At 41.6% G+C, this 21028-nt stretch overlaps 2 protein-coding genes across 3 annotated transcripts in view; both read right to left on the bottom strand.

The window, feature by feature from the left end:
* The window catches only part of MEGF11 (multiple EGF like domains 11), a 324148-nt gene that overhangs the window by 28350 nt on the left and 274770 nt on the right, over positions 1–21028 (bottom strand). For both annotated transcript variants that reach the window (XM_075273141.1, XM_075273142.1), the window contains exons 11-17: positions 20590–20710; positions 16051–16214; positions 15843–15945; positions 8551–8697; positions 5693–5827; positions 1321–1449; positions 359–487 (exon numbers count right to left, since the gene is read on the bottom strand). In XM_075273141.1, coding sequence (XP_075129242.1) covers positions 359–487; positions 1321–1449; positions 5693–5827; positions 8551–8697; positions 15843–15945; positions 16051–16214; positions 20590–20710 — 928 coding nt within the window. The remainder of the gene's footprint in view (positions 1–358; positions 488–1320; positions 1450–5692; positions 5828–8550; positions 8698–15842; positions 15946–16050; positions 16215–20589; positions 20711–21028) is intronic.
* The window catches only part of LOC142202847 (mitochondrial import receptor subunit TOM20 homolog), a 331267-nt gene that overhangs the window by 101044 nt on the left and 209195 nt on the right, over positions 1–21028 (bottom strand). The gene's annotated exons all lie outside the window — the stretch shown is intronic.

The following is a 21028-nucleotide window of genomic DNA, read 5'->3' as shown; positions in this document are numbered from 1 at the left end:
TACCCTCCGCTATCTTGCTCAGCCTATGCAGCTAAAGTTCAGAGGGCGGCAATTAGGATCAATGTAGGATAACCGTCAGCTAGCAGTCATCAGTATGGGAACCTTGGTAAGCGAGACCTTGGGAACAGATTTTTGGCACAATTGGCTGAAAAATATCTATTATAAATGGCCATCTTTACTGTGTGTATAAGCAATGCAGCTCGTGTCCAGTTTCTCAGATTTGCTGCTTGCTTCTATTGTACATCACATCGGGTATTTCATTGTATATGTGCTGTATGGATGTCTATTAAACAGACAATGCCACATAACACTTAGGTTACACACACTTTGTGCATTACATAGACAATATAGGACTTACTTTGGGTACAGAACAACCCCGTCCAGCCGGGTGTACATTTACATTCACCATCATATGCGCTGCACTCGGCATCATTGTGGCAGTTACAGGTGTGGATACAGTCCGGACCCCAGAGTCCAGGGGGGCATTCTGTCAAAAAAGTTACAACATGAGACTGGTCGGCAAATATGTCCTTTTCTATTTCTAGAATGCTTCTAAGGCCAAGGCCCTACGGGTCGGAAACGTGACGGAAATGCTGCTGTGAAAATCACAGCGTTTTACAGTAATGGAAAAGTGGACGGGATTCTAGCGAATTCCATGCCCACTTTGCCTTAAAAATCGTGGTGTGGGCACGTTGCGATTTCCATCAACGGTGCGGTTTTGGAAATTGCAGCATGTCAATTATAGCTATGGAAACTCCGGTGGTTTCCCCATAGGTATAATTGTAACAGAAAGTCCGCAGGAGAAAACTCTGCAAACTTTCTGTCGCTGTGGGAAGAACCGTGATGTGTTGCTGCTGCAGTTTTTTCCACAGCGCTTTGTTGCTGCGGGATGTCCCATGGGGCCTTAGCCTAGAGCAGTGCAAAGTTTTCCTGATTAATTCCAGAATGTCACAAAAATCACAAGTTTAATTGCACTAGAAACTAAAATTTTCCGTGATAGGTTTTCTTTAACAGATCTTATTTCCAGCTCTGCCACTAACAAAAAGATGACTACTTAAGTCAATTTGAGCAGACTCAGGAGCAGGTCAGCATCTGCCGCAACTTCTGGATTTTATATAACATGTAATTGAATTGTATCGCTATGCGGGATATGCTGGCTCCACAGCAATAAATTACATTACCATATAGTATCTCTTCTCACGGAATAGAATTCAATATAAGGAGAGCGGAGTCTCTGGATTGTGCTACTTCACACAGTCTTATGCTCCAATTACATTACATGATATTTCACAGGAGTACACGGTGCAGACTGCAGCTTACCATCAGAGCAGTCGCTGCCGATCCAGCCAGGGTAACACTGGCACGTGCCATCAATGGGGTTGCAGGTTGCATTATTGCTGCATATACAGAATTCCGCACAGCTCCGACCAAATCTTCCACTAGGGCAAACTTTAATAAAAGAGGAACACGATTAAAATACACATTCACATTGAATCTCACTGGTACATAATGGGCAAGTCACATACCAGCACACTGGGTTTACTATACCAGCAGTGCTAGTGATGGTACAGCAAGCACAGACATGGTCACATCCTTTTTGGTGCAGCCCAAAATGTTAGAGGGTAAGCTAAGACTTTATACTAATGATGTACAGTATGGTTAGTTAAGATCAATGGGGTTCCAATATCTAGTCCCCATATATTGTACAGAGCTGGACACAGATGGCTCTATACACTGCAGTAACCGGGGTGCGATATTCCACGACCAGCCATGGCACAGTGTACAGAGCCTTCTGCTTCCAGCTCTGTATACTGTGCTCAGAATAGCGTTATCTTGAGCCAGGTGTCGGACCCTACCACTCTTTTATTAATGACCTAAACTAAGGATAAGGATAGGCCATTAATTGTAGGTCTTTGACAACCTGCCGTGCTTACTGCGCCATCGAATTTAGCGACGGCACAGACATTTGTTACTATTCACAGACAGGCTTTTAACTTATTCCACATTGATACTGCGGTCTTAGTCCGTTTTAGTATCTGTATAATGTCTTGCATTATTGGTAGAATTTTTTTTAATCAAAACAAAAAGTGCAATGAGTACTTACTGGAAACCCATACAAGGATTTCAAGGTCTCAAATATTGACCCCGCAGCATTATCAGATAATCTAGGTAACACCAGCAGATCCTCTCTCCCTCCATGTCTACATTTATCGTGATTGTTATCGTTCACACTTGTCATATGATCAATAAGGATTCATGGGTTATTAATGAAAGTGAGGACTAACTATAGTATCTGCTGGTGGGTCATCTATAACAACCAGGACTGCCAGGATGTCTCCATACCCAGGACGGTAACAAGGGGGAATCCTCTATGTTCAGAGGAGAGAAAGTTTCTACATGACCGTAGAAGGGGATTCTTTAGGGTAAGTTCACACTGGGTTCTTTGGACAGGATTTTGAAACGGAAGCCGGCTCAGAATCCGGTCCAAAAAAACGGCCTAGTCGGGAGAGAATGTCACGGCCGCTGCAGTGGATTTCGCCACGGAATCCACGGCAAGATAGGGCAGCTCACTTCTTTTTTCTGCGAGCGACAAAAAAAACAATAGCGAAAATCAGAAGTGAACGGCTCCCATTGAAGTCAATGGGAGACATTTTTTGGAGCCGGATTCTGAGGTGGATTCCATGTCAATATTCGGTCCAAAAAAAACCGTGTGAACTTACCCTTACTGTTAGAGTATTGAGACAGTGATCATAGAGAATTCTATGAAAGTGTTCAAGAAAGTTCTGGATGCCCTGCTTGAAAGAAGCAATATTACAGGTTTTATTAATATTAGATTTTGGTGCTCGTACTTTGATCTGGAGCATCGAGAAGAATTTTTTCCCATAAAATTAAGAATATTGGTTTCTACTTCATGGGGTTTTTGTCTTCTTCTAGTCCAACACTGCAGCATAATAGGTTAAACTAGATGGACATACAGTATATCATTTTCTTGCCATATAAACTATAGTACCATGTTGTTGTCCATATTAACCAAGCAGAATGTGTTGATTTTCGTCTGCCCTAGTTTTCACGATAACGTCACTGGAGAGCCCAAGACTCTTAAGAAATAAATTCCTGTTTTATACGATAAGAAAAAACTATCCAATGGTCTATTGTTTCAAGTATAGAAATAGTACTTGACAATACAGCTTGCATGTTGTCGGAGAGGCGCAGCTCTAGAGTCTACCTTTTATGTGTAAGATTGACAGCTCTTGGGTTCAGGGCTTTCTCACCTTCTGTTTCACTGAACTCCTTGTTTAATCTTATGCTGAAATCATTGACTGAGAGATCTGCTGCCTGACATAGAAATCCTGTGATCTGCCATTCACGTATGAAGCTTTCTGCACTTACGGTTCTGTTTTTCGCATTAGCGCAAAATGAAAACATGTATATAAAACTCGCCGTCCTGCTTTTAAGGAAAAATGCCACAAAATGTCTGCGATGTCTTGTAGGAGACACAATAGAATATAGTGGGAATGTGGATAAATACAATGAAATATTTTGCCAGTTAAATAATCATTGTTATTTTTACACAATGACAAGGTACGGGTGGGGGGGGATGGCGGTAAAATGAAGTGTGCTGCTTGAGGGGTGGTGCGCCCCCTGATTATCTCGCTCTCTGCAGCATTTCAGTGACAGAGAATACAGCTTGTTGATGTTTTGGGGTGGGGGTGTCCTGATACAGCTCCGGAATTATGTTTTTCTGCATTATTTCACACAGTGAGGGAGGTTGTCACAGGTTTATTATCAGAAAACTGAATCCTACGAGAAAACATCAGAAAAATGCCATTGTGATAAAACCTTATCTTTGCACAGACCGTCCAATGACACAGACAGCGTAATCCGCAAGCTGTGTGACAGGGACATTAGCAACGTACCCCTCCCCCGGCGCAGTTCCCGCAATCCTAGTCACCTGGCCCCTTCCTGCTTGAACAATCTGATAAGAATCCCGCCACCCCCATGAAGGATTTTTTTTTTCTAGTTTGATTTTGTCTTCCAAGGAAAGAGATCTTGGTAATGAGGCAGCGCCTGGTAGCAGTGATAAAGCTCCATTTCTGTATCGTCTGCATCGCTCCGAGTGTCCTATCTGAATTCCGATATGATTGGAATAGACAGAACCACACAGGACAAACTCGGAGGCCGGATGCTAATACTATACATAATGTTACTCATTTCCAGCCTGTGTTACAAAGTCATTTCTTCTGCTCTGGGGAATGATGGAGATCAATTCTGACTCATTTAGTAATGTTGGATAGAGACATATGACCCTATCAGTAATTCATTTCTATTTGCCTAGGGCAAACGCTGGCCATAGACATAAAATAAGAAGCGTCCGCCAATTAAAATGGCAAATATACCGATTTGCATGCACGTTCGGATCGACCAGGAATGCATGTAAACTCTATGAAGCGGAATATGAGTGATGGTTAAATATCCCTACTTTGTAGCAGCGCTTATTCCAAGGTAAACAATAGGATTGTACAGTAAACCTGTTATCAGTACAAGTCGTTGAAATCTGATGATCATCATTATCCAATTTGGATGGCTATATTTAGTATTGGATTGGTCTGCTGTTCATTTTCCCTACAAACGTATTAAATGCCATAGGACCCAACAGTTTTTACACTTTCCAGCATGTGACTGCCAGGTTGGAGGGGAAGCCACATTATGGTACCTCTCATACCTATATACACAGCGCTCATTGAGGGTTGTGTACACAGCAATCGAGAAGACAGGGACGGTAAAAAAAAAAAAAACACCCCTGCCTTCTCTGCAAAAGTTCCGGCTATAGTAAAATATGTGCAGTGGACACACTGCGATTTCCAAAATCGTCACATTCTTTTGAAATCGCAGTATGTCAAAGATACCTACGGAATGGCAGCGGTTTCCCTATAAGTATAACTGAAGCAGGAAGTCTGCAGAGGAAACCTCTGTGAACTTTATGTGTAAAGTGATGCGGGAAGAACTCAGATGCGTTTTTTCCCACAGCGCTTTTTTTTCTGCAGAACACTACATGGGACCTTATTCTTAGGGTGCGTTCACACGATGTAACGTGGAGCGCAATCTGGCACGTATACACATGCCGGCAGATGACGCGCTCAAAATTCTCCCATTCATTTCAATGGGAGTTAGAAGCGTATACGCCGCGTTATTTTGCGCCTGCCAAGAATGGCTACAAAAGTAATGGGAAATATATAGGAAGTCCTTATACGTCTCCCTTCTGCTCAATCCACTCCTGGATTTGACTCAAGAAAACGCTGCAAAATTTGCAACAAAAAAAACCCTGCTCTGTCATGCTCGTTCATGTCATCGGTATAGAACGGATTAGAAGCGCACAGTAACATGAATGCATCATGGAATGCACTCATGTCCAATGTTAATATTTCTGTCACCTATGGAAGGATATCCATTTGCACCCATTTAATATAAAAACACCTATCCCCTGTTGCTGTTTTTGACAGACACAAAATGACTGTAGACTATGCTAGTTTTTAACAAAAATCAAATAAAGAATGGACAGCGATAGTTTTTTCCTTTAAAACTGAAGTAAAAATGTTGCAAACAAATGGCCCATGTTGGCATCCATTTGTACATATATGATAGAAACGTGATGTGAACACAGCCTAAGTTCTATAACAATGCTTGTTATTACCTTGGTTACAAAGCGGCCCAAAAAATCCAGGTAAGCAGTCGCAGTGGCCTGTGATGTGATGACAGGGTCCATTGGCGTGAACACATTGGGGACATGTTTGGCTGCAGCGATGTCCATAAGATCCAGGAGAGCAGACTGCAAAGATTCAGAATGATATATGAGAGGACATAGAGCGGTAGGTGGTATACATACAGTAAAGGCACCGGAAATACTGCATGTAAGGCTGAGGCCCCACCTTGTGGAAACGCAGCTTTTTTTGTTGCAGATTTTTCAGCAGTATTCTGAGCCAAAGCCAAGAATGGTTACAAAATTAATGGGAAATATATAAGAAGTTCTTATACTTCTACCTTCTGCTCAATCCACTCCTGGCTTTGGATCAAAAACCGCAACAAAAAAAGCTGCGTTTCCGCAACGAGGGGCCTCAGTCTAAGATGCTATTTGTCCCATATGGTTTTACATCAGGGTCAAGAATGAATGCAATTCACTAGAAGTAAAAATAATAAAAACGTAGCATGCTCAATAGAAACAAGCAGTAAATCTTATTTTCTGTACTAGTAATGGTTATGAGTGATCCCGACCAGGAAGAAATGTCATTGGTGATTTGTTGTTGTCTGTGTGACAGATGCCAATATTGTGATTTTTATTGGTTTTGCATAATATGACAGTGATGGAGCACTAATAATATATGTACAAAGGATGTATTAGAGTGAATGCAAATGAGAGAGATAGTAGATGCGTTATTATATAAGTGGGCATGATGATAGAGCAAAGAAATAGTTACCAAAAAAATAAAAAGTATGGATAAAGCCAACGTGCAGCATGACAAGTATAACAGGGATCTGAGGGTTACAATGCAGCAAATACATTGTAATACGGTAGAACAGTGATCTAGAGAAACAAAGAACACTATAATGACACTGTACAAACTGCTGACCAACAGTAACATCTATTGGGATATATGGGATTATGTCCTCACTCCACACGTCATAATGTAAGGACTTGTGCACACAGCCATTTTTTGTCCATGCTTTCGAAACCCCCCCACAGATGATAAAAAATAAGGCTCAGCTCTATATGTTGGCATTAGGACACTGGTCACTAACTACAGGGGTCAGTGTTCAGACCAAGTGTAAGGGAGCCTCCACACAGTTTACGCTCCGCTCATTCTGACCGTAAACTCGTTCAGAGTGAGCGGCGTAAAAAACAGATCCCATTGACTTCAGTGGGTGCTGGCATACGCACGCTACCCATTGAAATCAATCTATTGCTTTCAATGTGATCCTGTTTTTTACATTGCTCACTCTGAACGCATTTACGTTCAGAATGAGCGGAGTGTAAACTCCGTGTGAAGGTAGCCTAAAAAGGATTGTGCTATTAAGGACACTTATTCCCTACCGACAGAGTCTGACAACCGGGTCCCCCAGTGATCAGGATCTAAAGTCCCCTGGGTAAGTTCACACAGGGTTTTTTTGGTCAGGATTTTGAGGCCGTATCCACCTCAAAATCCTGATCAAAAAATGACAGCTCCCATTGAAATCAATGGGAGCCGGTCAGTTCATTCTCATTCTTTCAGGTGGATTCGCCTCACGACATCCACCTGAAGACACTCCCTCCCAACTAGGCCCATTCATTTGGGCCTAATCCGGAGCAGAGTGCACCAGCATCCAGACACAGCTACCTGTATTTTGGCCCGGAACCTGGGGCGGCCTCCGCCTCAGGTTCCGGACCAAAAAACCCTGTGTGAACTTACCCTTAAAGGTTTCTTGAGAATGGAGAAGCAGTGTTCTTGTGGGATCGGTGCTCCATTTACTGTTATGGGGCTGCCAGGGCGGTAATCTCTGGCAGTTGACAAAAGAAGTGAATGGAGCCATTGCACTGGTGCTCCATTTACAAGGAGGCTTTAGGCAGACTTTCAGTCCTCCATTTGGGACCCGGCGGTAAGACTCCAGCAATTGGACACTAAGGCTGCATTCACACAGAGTAACGTTGGCGTTTTTTGTGCTTATTTTGGCACATAGCGCCGCGTAAACGCCGCGCTTGCGCCGCACTATTTTGTGGTCGCGTTGAACGGTGCAAACGCGGCGTTACGCGGCGCTATGTGCCAAAATAAGCACAAAAAACGCCAACGTTACTCTGTGTGAATGCAGCCTTGCCCCTATCTGATGGATAGGGGGATAAATGTACTTTGAGGTATAATCCCTATAAAGTGTTATTCCCATCTGAGCACATTACTGCTTACACAGGAATAACTGACTGCAAGTCACCACCATCTACAAAAATAGGCACTGCTTTTTACTGTTTACCACAACTCCCATAGAGATGAATAACAGCTCCGAAAATACTGCAGCACATTTTGCTACACTTTTTTCCTGTGGAATTACAGAAAAGTGTAAGTCTGCCTTGCAACGCTGTTTCCATAGCTCCCATTCACCTCTATGAAACAATGTACAGCGGTGCCGGCCACCTGTTGGATGACACTTGCAGACAGTTATTCCTTTTACCCGGCAGTGATTTGCCAAGATGGAAATAAATGTTTAAGCCCATGGGCCAATGTTGTGGAAAAGCAGGGGGTTTTTGTTGCAGATTTTGCTGAATTTTTTTGAGCAATAGCCAGGAATAGATTGTGCAGAACAGAAAAATATAGGAGCGTCCTAGATATTTCTACTACTAGGTTTGCCCCCCCCCCCCCCAATAAAATCAATCTTTTCAAGATATATTTATTACCTAGAATAACCAATAAAGCATGGACTTTGATTGATAAATTATATATGCAATTTTCTTATGGGCCATATTATCTGTAGACAAAGTTTATATGATGCATAGTGATTTAAAAAATTGATAACGTGATTTTTCCTTACTTCTTTGGCACAAGGTTCCTCGAAATCCTGGAGCGCACTCACAGCTGCCATCCTCAGGTGAGCAGGACCCTCCGTTCTCGCAGTGACATGACATGGAGCAGTTGGGCCCCCAGCGTCCTTGAGCACACACATTGTCACAGTGAATACCTAAAAACAGAGGGAGGTCATAAAATCACGTTGTCTATAGTAGGCGTCTTAGACAGGAAAGATTCCATAGCATAAGATTAAGATTTATAGTCAGAAATATTATAAATCATAATTGTAATTAAGAATATAAATGTTAAGGAGCACAAAAACCCAAGGGGGGGGGGCAAAGAGGCAATGCATTAGTGGGTGCTGGTCCTACCATCATGGCTAGTCTGCTATGCAAGGGAATCTGATGGAGGCAAAGTATCAGGAGATTGAAGACCTGGGTTTGATGGTTGCACCAGTTCAGGGAAGTGGACCAAGAAGGAACCAAGCACCAGAACCCAGAAGAGACTGGTTTAGTACAAGATAGCATCTCAATTCTCCGCATATGGTCAAGAATGTCCATAGTGTGGAAGTGGACTCATCATCTTGGCAGATCACGTACAACGGAGACTTATTGTATGTTTGCACTTGTCAGGAGGAAGAAGACTACCGATGATGACGAATTGCCCTAGTTTGAGTAAAGATGTGTGAAACTCCAACACAGTTGTCATTTCTGTGTCTTTTACATGCATGTTGCTGCGGCGTATCCATTTCTGCTGGTTGGAGGGTAGTGGGGTCGGTGTAATGCAGCCCCATATACTCTTTCTAGTTCATGCTTGATGCCCATTAAAAGATTCTCTGCAAGTAACCCATCTGCAATATTTGCCATATATTACTAGCAATTGCAGGTGGCTACTGTATACTGCAAATCCATATACACAGGTGGAAAGGCTGAAAGATGGATTGAAGAGTCATTTGAAGGATCTAGTTAAGATTCAGCCACAATGAGACCAATTAAGACAAACCAATCTGAACATGGCTTTATAGTTTTTACTTATGATGTGGGCAGTGTTTATGATGCTGACATTCTGTATAGTTGTATGGTTGAACTAATGACAGGCCTAAGACCCTCCGGTCTGACACGGTACATATGCAGATTTTTCCTTTATCATCAGCTACATAGATTTCGCTCTAACCATACGGCTTTTAGAATTGGCCCTAATAACAGGAAGTGAAGCCTGAAATGAACAGGTTGTTAACAGGACAGAATGGTAAGACATTCCCCTTCAGTTTACCTGCTTCCTCCCCTCCTCTCCACTTCGCTCCCCCTCCCCACAATGTGTTGCAGCATTTGCTAGCTTTATCTCACAGGCCCACGCTCCTCTGCATAATGGGATAAACACAGGGGGAGAGACCTCAGGCAGAGAGTGGATTAACGTGTTACTCAGGAGATGCGCCCCCTCCCCATCAGAGCAGAACAGGTACCGCATTGTAATTACTGAGGCTTCAATCTGCTCGGCAGCTGAAAGTTTAAGGATTACTGCGAGTGAGTGAAAATCATTACACAGGCTCGGAGTCCTTCTCCTCACTTGTGCTACTTGCTGATTTTGTTCAAACCGTCCTGAGTTAATGCAAAAATATTGCAGACCCAGGGAATTTACTGTGAGCTCACAAAGTCCTCCACCCTTCACATGCTGAATGTTGCAAGCAAGACTGAAATATCACTTTAGCTTATGGAAACTTAGCTAAGCAATTACTAACAACTTGCACCACTAAACTACCACCATTGTATTCATACACGGATCAATTTCTCAAGAAATATTGCATGTAAGACGCTATTTGCCCCACATAGTTTTACATCAGGGTCAAGAATTAATGCAATTCGCTAGAAGTAAAAAATACAAAAAAATAGACCTAGGGGTCTCTGCCATCGAGCGGGAGTCAAAATAGATAATCTCAGCTGGTAATACTCCGGACAGCCAGAAGCATCTGATCTGTGATCCAAGAGCCACAGTTATCTCTTGCACTTGGAAAAAGGTATATTTCCCGAAACGCGTAGTGCCTGATACCAGAATAAAGAATGTATTTGTTTCCCATTATACGGAGTCTATATTATTATACATTGTCCGATCCTTCCTGTTGGTTTTTAACCCTGATGTACCTGTAACATATTTCAGCTTGTAACAGTAGCCTAGTATTACATAGGCAAGTGTTATACATGTATATCCATCATTTCCTATTGGCTGGGCATATCTAGATATGTATGTCATGAGGTAGTCAGCTTCATAACAACATAATTTAGCCCGTACTCCTTCATGAGATGTCTGTCCTATATGTGTCTATGTGTGGCAAAAACTGCAGCCTAACAAGGATGAGGGCTCACAAGATCTTATTGAAATTGGAGTTTTTAAGCAAATTTGGGCTAACTTAAAAGTGAACACATCTGTATAACCCAAAGATAGGTCGGCACCAACTTCAACTAGTTGAATTTTCTCATCCCTTTGGTGGTTTGCTATTTTCATGGAGGGTCTGTTACACGCAAGACTGTGGAGTTGGTAGGTCAAAACACTGACTCTGACCCCTCTGTTTTGTTACTGCCTGGCCACTACTCTTAAATGGCTGACAGCCATCGTCAGTCAGAAGCTGAAAACTCCCCTAATTCATGAAAGCCAGTGATTAAATTCCTATCAAAGTAAATATGTAATTAATAATTTTATTCTGAAGCTGAAGTCAGTAACATTTTCTGACTCCGACTCCACAGCCTTGTTTATACAATCAGGCATTATTCACACAGCAGCGATAAATGGCCATGTGGTGTCAGTTATTTGTATGGCCATCACACGGCTGTTTTAAAACCTATAATAGTCTATGGGTGTATTCACATGTCCATTTTTTAATGGTCCATCAAAAAAACTGACATGCGAATACACCTATAGACTTTTATGGGATTTAAAGCGACTCTATGATAGCCATTCAAATAACAGGCATTACATGTGAAAAAGGACAAACCTGGGATAACAAATCTGTTCTTCATGGATGTTTGGTATGTGAAAAACTGACCGGTGGTGTGAATAAGGCCTAAGAAACGTCATGTCTTCATTCTTTAGTACAAGAGATGACTGAGGCTCTCCTAGATCTTGGGTAAGGAGCTCTTGTGAACATTTTTTTCGCTAGCGGGCTCCCACTCCTCTGTGTATGTTTGTTGCCAGGAGCAGTCATAGTGCTAAGACCAAAGAGCTCTTATAGCTAAAACTTTTCCTTCTGCCTGCAGGTTGGAGATTTCAAAGTTCTTTCACCCCTGTGAGGATTTTTGAGCACAGGCGGAAGTACAATTCCTTATCAGCTTTGTACAAATTAAGTCTTGTGAAAAAATGAAAGCGAACATTCTGGAGACTTATCTCTAGTCCCAGAGAGTGGCAACCAAAACTAGCGCCCAATCATGAAGCGGGATAATCCGGGGGTAGCCGTAATCCTGCAGTGCCTTGCCGCCTTATCTAGCCCTCGACAATTTTGCATATTCTTAAATTGCTGTCTCCGGATGACCTTACTTGAACTATATTATCTCAGTTTCCTCAGGCAGCCAAATATTATATTATATGTTCATATTATGATTTTATTATATACAGTGCAAAGTGCATTGTGTGCATTCCAAGAGAAAGTGCAATGCTGTTCCCTAGTAACCTTGGAGTGGTCTCTCATTGCTTCCCAGCATAGGCACCACTGTCTTACCCACATTACAGTACACAAGAAATAATCATTGGCATATTGGCGTTATTTCCTTAAAAATATTCAGCTTGGTGAACTTGAGTCTCGGAAAGGCAGCAGTGATGGAAATGAAGATTATGAAGACATTTAGAAGAAGAAAAGAGTCAGACAGGTCTATCGCAAGATGCACAGACACATCCATCTAGTATAATTAGCTGCTATCTCCGGTCCCCAGAGGCGCCCACTGACAGCTCCATTGTAGAAAAGGTGTAGAAACTTTGCACCGAGGCAGTACTAGTTCATCAGCACAGTAAAGGAAGCCGCTGTATCTTTAAGCCCATGGACCAAGTCTTGTGGGAGTAGAGATTATCTATGGTGCTGCATTAATGGAGCTGAAGGGCAGGCGAGGGACAGCTGTGCGAGTGACTGACAGGTCTGATGTGACCAAACTCTTACATCTACTTGGCTTGGAGGAACCTTATCGACACTTGGAGCCACGTCACCTCTCCTCATGCCTAGGAAGACCAGGAGACTGACAAAGTCTTCATGTACAAGTGCCTAACCTGCCTCATTCTCTGTCTGAACAATAGTGCGGCAGTGTCTATTCTATGCAAACAATTAATCTATATACAGACAGAATGCACCGACCGGCAGATAGAAAAGCAAAATCAGATGCCAGGCAAGAAGCCATGCTAAGAATAGCAATGTCTAATGGCTTCTACAGTAGGTAGATCAGCATTGAGAGCTGAGGAAGAGGATTAGAGTAAGGAAGGTATGGAGAATTCATGATAGACAAACTGACATTTATTAAAAGGGAAAGTGAGTAGGAAGACCATTATTAAAGGGGTTGCTATACCAGTCTTGTGAAAAAAACATTTTTCTTCCAAGAGGGGATTTATCAGGCTCCGCACTTTAGAATTCTGGTGTAAAATGTTACAGAATAGGTATTTGGGACTTTATACATTTTACAAATATTAAATATGAGCGTAAAACTTAGCCTGTCTTGCCACCTGTTCACCTAACTTTTTATAAAGTTGCAAAAGTTGTCACAATCTCATTACAGTAAAGTGGTGGCTGAGATGGAGTAAGATCTTAAGACAGAAGAGGAAGACTTGTAGATGCACCAAATTTATCAAACCTTCTGTGACATTTTATAAATTGGGCACAAAACTCCTACAAAATTAACTTTAAAATTTCCCCTTTATATCTGACACTTCTAGTGTACATTTCAGGGGATTATCCTATCCTTAGGATAGATCATCAATATCAGATCTGAAGGGTCCAAGAGCTGAGACCCCCATAGATCTATTGGCCAGGACAGATAGCTACACGTAATGCTGATAAGAGCTGATCTGTGGAGGTCCTGGGTGTAAGACCGCCCCACTGATCTTAAATTGATAACCTTTTCTAAGGAATATTTTTCCTTATTTTAAAATTCTGATTGAAACTTTAAGTAACGCTGTATAAAATGGCGGGCAGGGGCTGTACTTTGCTATCATTTTCTCTAATACCAGTTTTAGACTAATATTTGAAGTACACATGTAGCTGCAGGCCAATTCTATTTAATATGGCTGCTTATATAAATGTAGTATTTACAACAATTAATATTACAATAATGTTAGAAATGATATACGTAGATAATATGTATTTATTTTCTCAGTACTGAATACACTGCATAGAATCTATCTTTTTATACTGTGCTCCTTATTACGCACAGTAACTATTATATATCTCATATATACGGGAATAATATTCAGGTTTTACAATCAAAAACCTGACACACCAAAAGGCTCCAATTCTCCATCTCCAAACACGGACTGAAAGTAATAGCCCCTTCTCTCTGAATACAGGAGACTTGAGCAGTTCAGGTGCCAGCTCCTCAAACCTCCACACCTCCTGTCTTCATCATGCCGGCGGTCAGTAATCTCCCTGCACACATGCCTTCTTGCCTCTGGCTTCCACACCAATCTGTGCCAAGCAGACGGAGAGCTGAGTGTTTGTTAGGGTGATAATATCTATTTAATTTACTGCACAACGCCGCTTAGCCCTTAGCTCTGCTTCTTTGCTCTGATTGTATATAAGGCAAGTACATGGCCACGTGCAGGCAAGCAGAGTCATAGAAGAATACTGCAGTGCTCACTCCACGTCAGCAGCCAGACCGGCCAAAAACTCTCTTAAAGGAACATAAAACCTGATAAGAATGAAGCAGACAATCTTGCCTTCACTCTATGAGAGGCTGCAGGATATTCTGCATGTTTCTGAGTTCTGCAGAACTCCTACAGAGATTTCAGAAGTTAATCTCAGCTATTCTGTTCCATTATTGGTTCATCTGTAGGCATAGCCATAACGTGGAAGTTAATGAGAATGTGTCGCTAAAAAATTACCTATGTCAGAGAATTTTTGGTGAGGTTTTTATATATATATATATATATATATATATATATATATATATATATATATATAAATTTGCTATTTTATTATATTTAAATCCTGAATCTGGCCACTATGGGGTCATTCACACTACCACTGGTGATAATAAGTAGTGGGTGTAATGATCATGGCCGCAGGGGATGATGAGACCCCAAGGACTACTACAACTCAAACCACCTACCCATTCACCCACCCGCTCCCACCATATGTCTACTGTCCACCTGTCACCAAACGAGGAGAATGACGAGACCCCAATGGACTACTGTACCCCAAACCCACCCATCCGCTCTTCCCATTTTCTGTAAGAGATTTCTTTGCAGCAACCACCTCACTTACAACACGCCATGATAGCGATCACAGCTATCATATACATGTAGCTAAGACCCGTCACAATAGATAGTTTTGCAGTTTGTCTACTCCCCTCTCTGTGTAATGCTGAGAAAATTCTCCCATAAAGAGCCTATAGGGTCTGCTGCAGATCAAAGTGTCTATGGGCCGTGGTCCATCTCCAGGAAACAAAAAGTCACAAACTATTTAAGGCTTTGTGGAAAGAGTTTAAATGGCAAGATATTGGGAATTTTCCCAGTTGTCCGCCACTGTAATCCATTCGGTTGTGCACCATGCCTCTGTCCATGGAAGCCCTGTGCCCCAAATGACTACTAAGAATAGTCAAAGGTTGCTGGAGAGGGTTCGGGGACATATATATGAGTGACAACACTCCAATGACTTTTGAGCTTGCTTATATTTAATAGGTAGATAAATACATATATGGGTGCCGCCATAAACCTACCCCTTAGCCATTATACCTGATGAAGGGCATATTGTGACAGAAACATTGCCAGCTGTACTGTAAAATGAAATATATGCTTTGGATTTAGCATCTTTATGTAATATCTACAACCTTCTACTGTCTTTTGAAGCTAGCTCATGAGGAACAGTCAGTAGTAGAAACTACAGCTTTACAGCTTCACATCAAGTAGAACTTTGACTTGACTGGTATTATGGAAAAAGAGAGAAATACTGAAAAAACTATAATAAAGCTTTCCAGGGTTGTGATCAGCTTATACGCCACCTGTTTGACAACATGCCCATGCACACTATATATACAAGTTATTCCATGGATATATTAATACAGTATATAATACTTATTAGAAGTAGGCTCTGGGCTATAGACACAATAGTCTTGTACATCTTTTTGTACATACCTGTCCACCCTGCCAGACAATGACAGTGCCCGGTGACAGGGTCACAGCCCTCGGCATGACTGCAGTCACAATGCTCCATACAATCCAGACCATACATTCCTTCCTATTCAAAAGAAAAGTCAGACAGAGTAAAAGCTGCAAAAATGATGGGAGATTCAGCATGGGAGTGCATAAACATATTAAAAAGGTATCAATCTTCTTCCCATACCGGACATGGCTGGTCGCAGATTTCTCCCATCCAGCCTGCAGCACACATGCAGGTGCCATCCACTGGGCTGCAGGAAGCATCATTAAGACAATGACAGGTCTGATTGCAGTTTAGACCCCAAGTACCACTTGAACAGGGAATAGAACAGTCTGTCCCTTGCCAACCTGCATAAAGATATACAAAAAGGTGGTTTCTATACTGCCTACTAATATAGACCATGAAACATAAAGATAGTACAAACATAGTAAATACCCTCTAACTATACATTGTGTTTTAAACAAGATCTTCCATATTAATATTTAACACAGAGAGAGAAGCTGAGCTCTGTGATATATAGGATTATATAATAGAGGGGAGAAACTAAGCTCTGTGATATATAGGGTTATATGATAGAGGAGAGAAGCTGAGCTCTGTGATATATAGGGTTATATGATAGAGGGAGAGAATCTGAGCTCTGTGATATATAGGGTTATATAATAGAGGGAAAGAAGCTGAGCTCTGTGATATATAGTGTTATATGATAGAGGAGAGAAGCTGAGCTCTGTGATATATAGGGTTATATGATAGAGGGAGAAGCTGAGCTCTGTGATATATAGGGTTATATGATAGAGGAGAGAAGCTGAGCTCTGTGATATATAGGGTTATATGATAGAGGGAGAGAAGCTGAGCTCTGTGATATATAGGGTTATATAGAAGAGAAGCTGAGCTCTGTGATATATAGGATTATATAATAGAGGGGAGAAACTGAGCTCTGTGATATATAGGGTTATATGATAGAGGAGAGAAGCTGAGCTCTGTGATATATAGGGTTATATGATACAGGAAGAGAAGCTGAGCTCTGTGATATATAGGATTTTATGATAAAGGAGAGAAGCTGAGCTCTGTGATATATAGGGTTATATGATAGAGGGAGAGAAGCTGAGCTCTGTGATATATCAAATCAAATCAAATCAAAAAATGCTTTATTGGCACGTCCGAATAGGTATTTGGCATTGCCAAAGCTAGTAAAGTGTGTGGGGGGGGGGAGTTGGGTTGGGTGGGTGGTGGGTATGGGGGGGGGGTTTGGGTTATAACAGTCCATGGAGTCTCATCTTCCTCTTCGTTGGTGACTGCTATATGGGGGGGGGTTGGAGGTGGGGTGGGGCAGGGCGGTTGGTTTGGGGTATAACAGTCCGTGGAGTCTCGTCTTCCTCTTCGTTGGTGACTGCTATATGGGGAGGTGGGGGTGGGGCGGGTGTTTTGGGATAAATATAACAGTCCATGGAGTCTCATCTTCCTCTGGTTTGGTGACAGCTGGACACGTATTGGGCGGCGATCTCCACAGTGGCTTCTTCTTCTCCCAGTAGGATGTAGAGTTTCCTCTTCTCGTCTGCAGATCTGAAGTCTGGGATGTGGGCAGAGAGTCTTTGGTAGTAGACGGCCCTCACAGCTGAGTATTTGGTGCAGTGTAGCAGGAAGTGGGTCTCGTCTTCTAGGACCCCCTGGTCACAGTGCTGGCACAGTCTCTTCTCCCGTGGCTTGTACGTCTGCCTGTATCGCCCCGTCTCTATCTCTAGGTTGTGGGCGCTCAGTCTGTACCGGCTCAGGGTCTGTCATATATATATATGATTATATACATGATCATATATATATATATATATATATATATATATATATATGATTTTATGATAAAGGAGAAAAGCTGAGCTCTGTGATATATAGGATTATATGATAGAGGAGAGAAGCTGAGCTCTGTGATATATAGGGTTATATGATAGAGGGAGAGAAGCTGAGCTCTGTGATATATAGGGTTATATGATAGAGGAGAGAAGCTGAGCTCTGTGATATATAGGGTTATATGATACAGGAAGAGAAGCTGAGCTCTGTGATATATAGGATTTTATGATAAAGGAGAGAAGCTGAGCTCTGTGATATATAGGGTTATATGATAGAGGAGAGAAGCTGAGCTCTGTGATATATAGGGTTATATGATACAGGAAGAGAAGCTGAGCTCTGTGATATATAGGATTTTATAATAAAGGAGAGAAGCTGAGCTCTGTGATATATAGGGTTATATGATAGAGGGAGAGAAGCTGAGCTCTGTGATATATAGGGTTATATGATAGAGGAGAGAAGCTGAGCTCTGTGATATATAGGGTTATATGATACAGGAAGAGAAGCTGAGCTCTGTGATATATAGGATTTTATGATAAAGGAGAGAAGCTGAGCTCTGTGATATATAGGGTTATATGATAGAGGGAGAGAAGCTGAGCTCTGTGATATATATGATTTTATGATAAAGGAGAAAAGCTGAGCTGTGTGATATATAGGATTATATGATAGAGGGAGAGAAGCTGAGCTCTGTTATATATAGGGTTATATGATAGAGGAGGGAAGCTGAGCTCTGTGATATATAGGGTTATATGATAGAGGAGGGAAGCTGAGCTCTGTGATATATAGGATTATATGATAGAGGGAGAGAAGCTGAGCTCTGTGATATATAGGATTATATGATAGAGGGAAAGAAGCTGAGCTCTGTGATATATAGGGTTATATGATAGAGGAGAGAAGCTGAGCTCTGTGATATATAGGGTTATATGATAGAGGAGAGAAGCTGAACTCTGTGATATATAAGTTTATATGATAGAGGAGAGAAGCTGAACTCTATGATATATAGATTTAGCAGCTCATTTTGAGCCCACAACTCTGGTACTTTTTTTTTCATTTATTTTTTTTAATAGGTTATCTGCTGAATTACTCAGGTTCAGCTTCTCTCCCTCTGTTATATAAATCTATATATCACAGAGCTCAGCTTTTCGCACTCTATCATATAATCAGTGGCATAACTAGGAATGGCAGGACCCCAAGGCAGACATTTGACATGGGCCCCCAGACCCTTGACCTCCCCCCGACCACCCCCTCCCGCACAAACCACATTCCTGCACACACCATTATGCCCCATAGTGGGCCCTACACACACTATTATGCCCCACAGTAGCCCCTGCAGACACTATTATTATTACTTACTGATCCTGGCTACTGATCACAGCCGCATCCGCAGAAGGGGAAGTGCATGCGGCTGTGAGCAGGAGCGAAGACCAGTAAGTAAATAGGGCCTGTTACCTGATGGGGTTACTCCTGCAGGTAACGGCCTATTTATAAAAAAAAAACCCAAAAAAACACATAAGGGCCCCCTAATGTCCCGGGCCCCGTGGCAGTGGCTACCGCTGCTACCCCGGTAGTTACACCCCTGCATATAATCCTATATATCACAGAGCTCAGCTTCTCTCCTTCTCTCAGATAAGAGATGATAAATTACCTGACAGGTTCACTTTACTGTAAATTTTCTCTATTACTTTCAAATGCCATAAGTAGTTTCTTTATGCATGACAGCTTTAACTATACACAATACTCCATTACCATAGGTTTAGAATATTGTCACTTTTCTGTAGACAGTATGTGGAGAAATTGCATTGCAGAATTTTATACACTTGGAAGATGTAGCCTTTACTATAAAGCAAAAAGCAATCCAGTTCCTTTTAAAGCCATTGCTCAAGCTGTGTACAAAACGCCCATAGACATTTCCTTTTTGTTGGCATACATACTGTAGTTATAAGATCTGTAGACAATCTATTTTCTCACGTAAGGGCAAAATGGGATAAGCTATTGTATATTAGATATTTTGGGCTAAACCTCTACAGTTTTCTCAAGAGATCAGCAGGAACAGAGATTTCCGGCAGCTGCTGATCCTTCTTCTGTAATTGAATTAAAATATCTTACAAAGTCAAATATCTAGAATACTGTTGGGCATGATGGCAAAACAGCATACAGTCAGCATTATCCAAGTGTACAGCTAATGTAATCGGTAATCCTATGTCTTATGTTGGTACAGAATGGACACATGCTATTTTTTTGATGATTTTGGGAGGTTTGTTGCAGTATCGGGGAATGATAAGATACCTTTAGACCTTTGGCATCTGCTTTTGACACAATATATGTTTATTATATTCAGAAAGTCACTTTACATAGTGTAGGATGCTCAGCAATGTCTTTTAAGTGTTCCACCAAATATATAATAACTTATCATAAATGAATCATGCACGTGAATATAAGAAACTTTGTAATATACCTTAGTTAAGAAATAGGTTTCCTTTTCCAATTGTCAAGCTAAGTTAATCTTTACATATTCGTCTATGGAGAGGGGAGAGATATTAGGGGCTACACTGTTACTCTGTGAGTGAGGGAACCCTTCTGACATTGGTGAAATTACAAGATAGGAGTCTATCAACGCATAGAACGAGGCAAGAAAATCAGTTAACGGCCTCCTCCCCCTTTCCCTCACCATAGAGGGCTGTAGAGACAAACTATGTAAACAAACAGAATGAATGAAGATAAAAAGGACTAATAAGTGGAGAAATAAATAGATTTCTTTAATAAGATATATTACAAAGTTTCTTATATTCACCTGCACTATCCATTTATTAAAAAGTGGTTTTATAATTGGAAGTATACTTTAACGCCATTGTAATAAATGTGCATAAAACCGGAGGACTGCATTACCTTCTCTGCATATACAAGAGCCATCCATTGGGGAACAGGCAGCACCATTCTTGCAGTTACATATTGACAAGCAGTCAGTTCCAAACGTTCCAGGGGAACACGGCATGGAGCAGTCCTGTCCCTGAAATGACAGCACAATACTTGTAATTGGGGTGAGTGGACAGGAATCTACATCATAGAGCCGTTGCATTGCAATCCCTAGGGAATGATTGAAAGGAGCCTTAAGTAGTGGCAGTGATTTGTCATGTAATGTATGGTAGGTCCATGCTCTTCCCTGTAAAATAATACATTTTAGCTAAAATGCCACAAACACTTGTCTGCTGGAGATCATTAAATGTGAGTGGAATAAAAGGAGCTACGTTTCAGGCCTTGGTGTAAAGTTCAAGGCCATTAATCACACAATGTAGTCATCAGTAATGGAGAAGGAATCTGGATGGCA

Source organism: Leptodactylus fuscus, chromosome 5 (genome assembly GCF_031893055.1).
Source record: "Leptodactylus fuscus isolate aLepFus1 chromosome 5, aLepFus1.hap2, whole genome shotgun sequence".
NCBI classification, from domain to species: Eukaryota; Metazoa; Chordata; class Amphibia; order Anura; family Leptodactylidae; genus Leptodactylus; species Leptodactylus fuscus.
The sequence above is the reverse complement of the archived record's forward strand: the minus strand, read 5'-3'. Positions and strand labels throughout refer to the sequence as shown.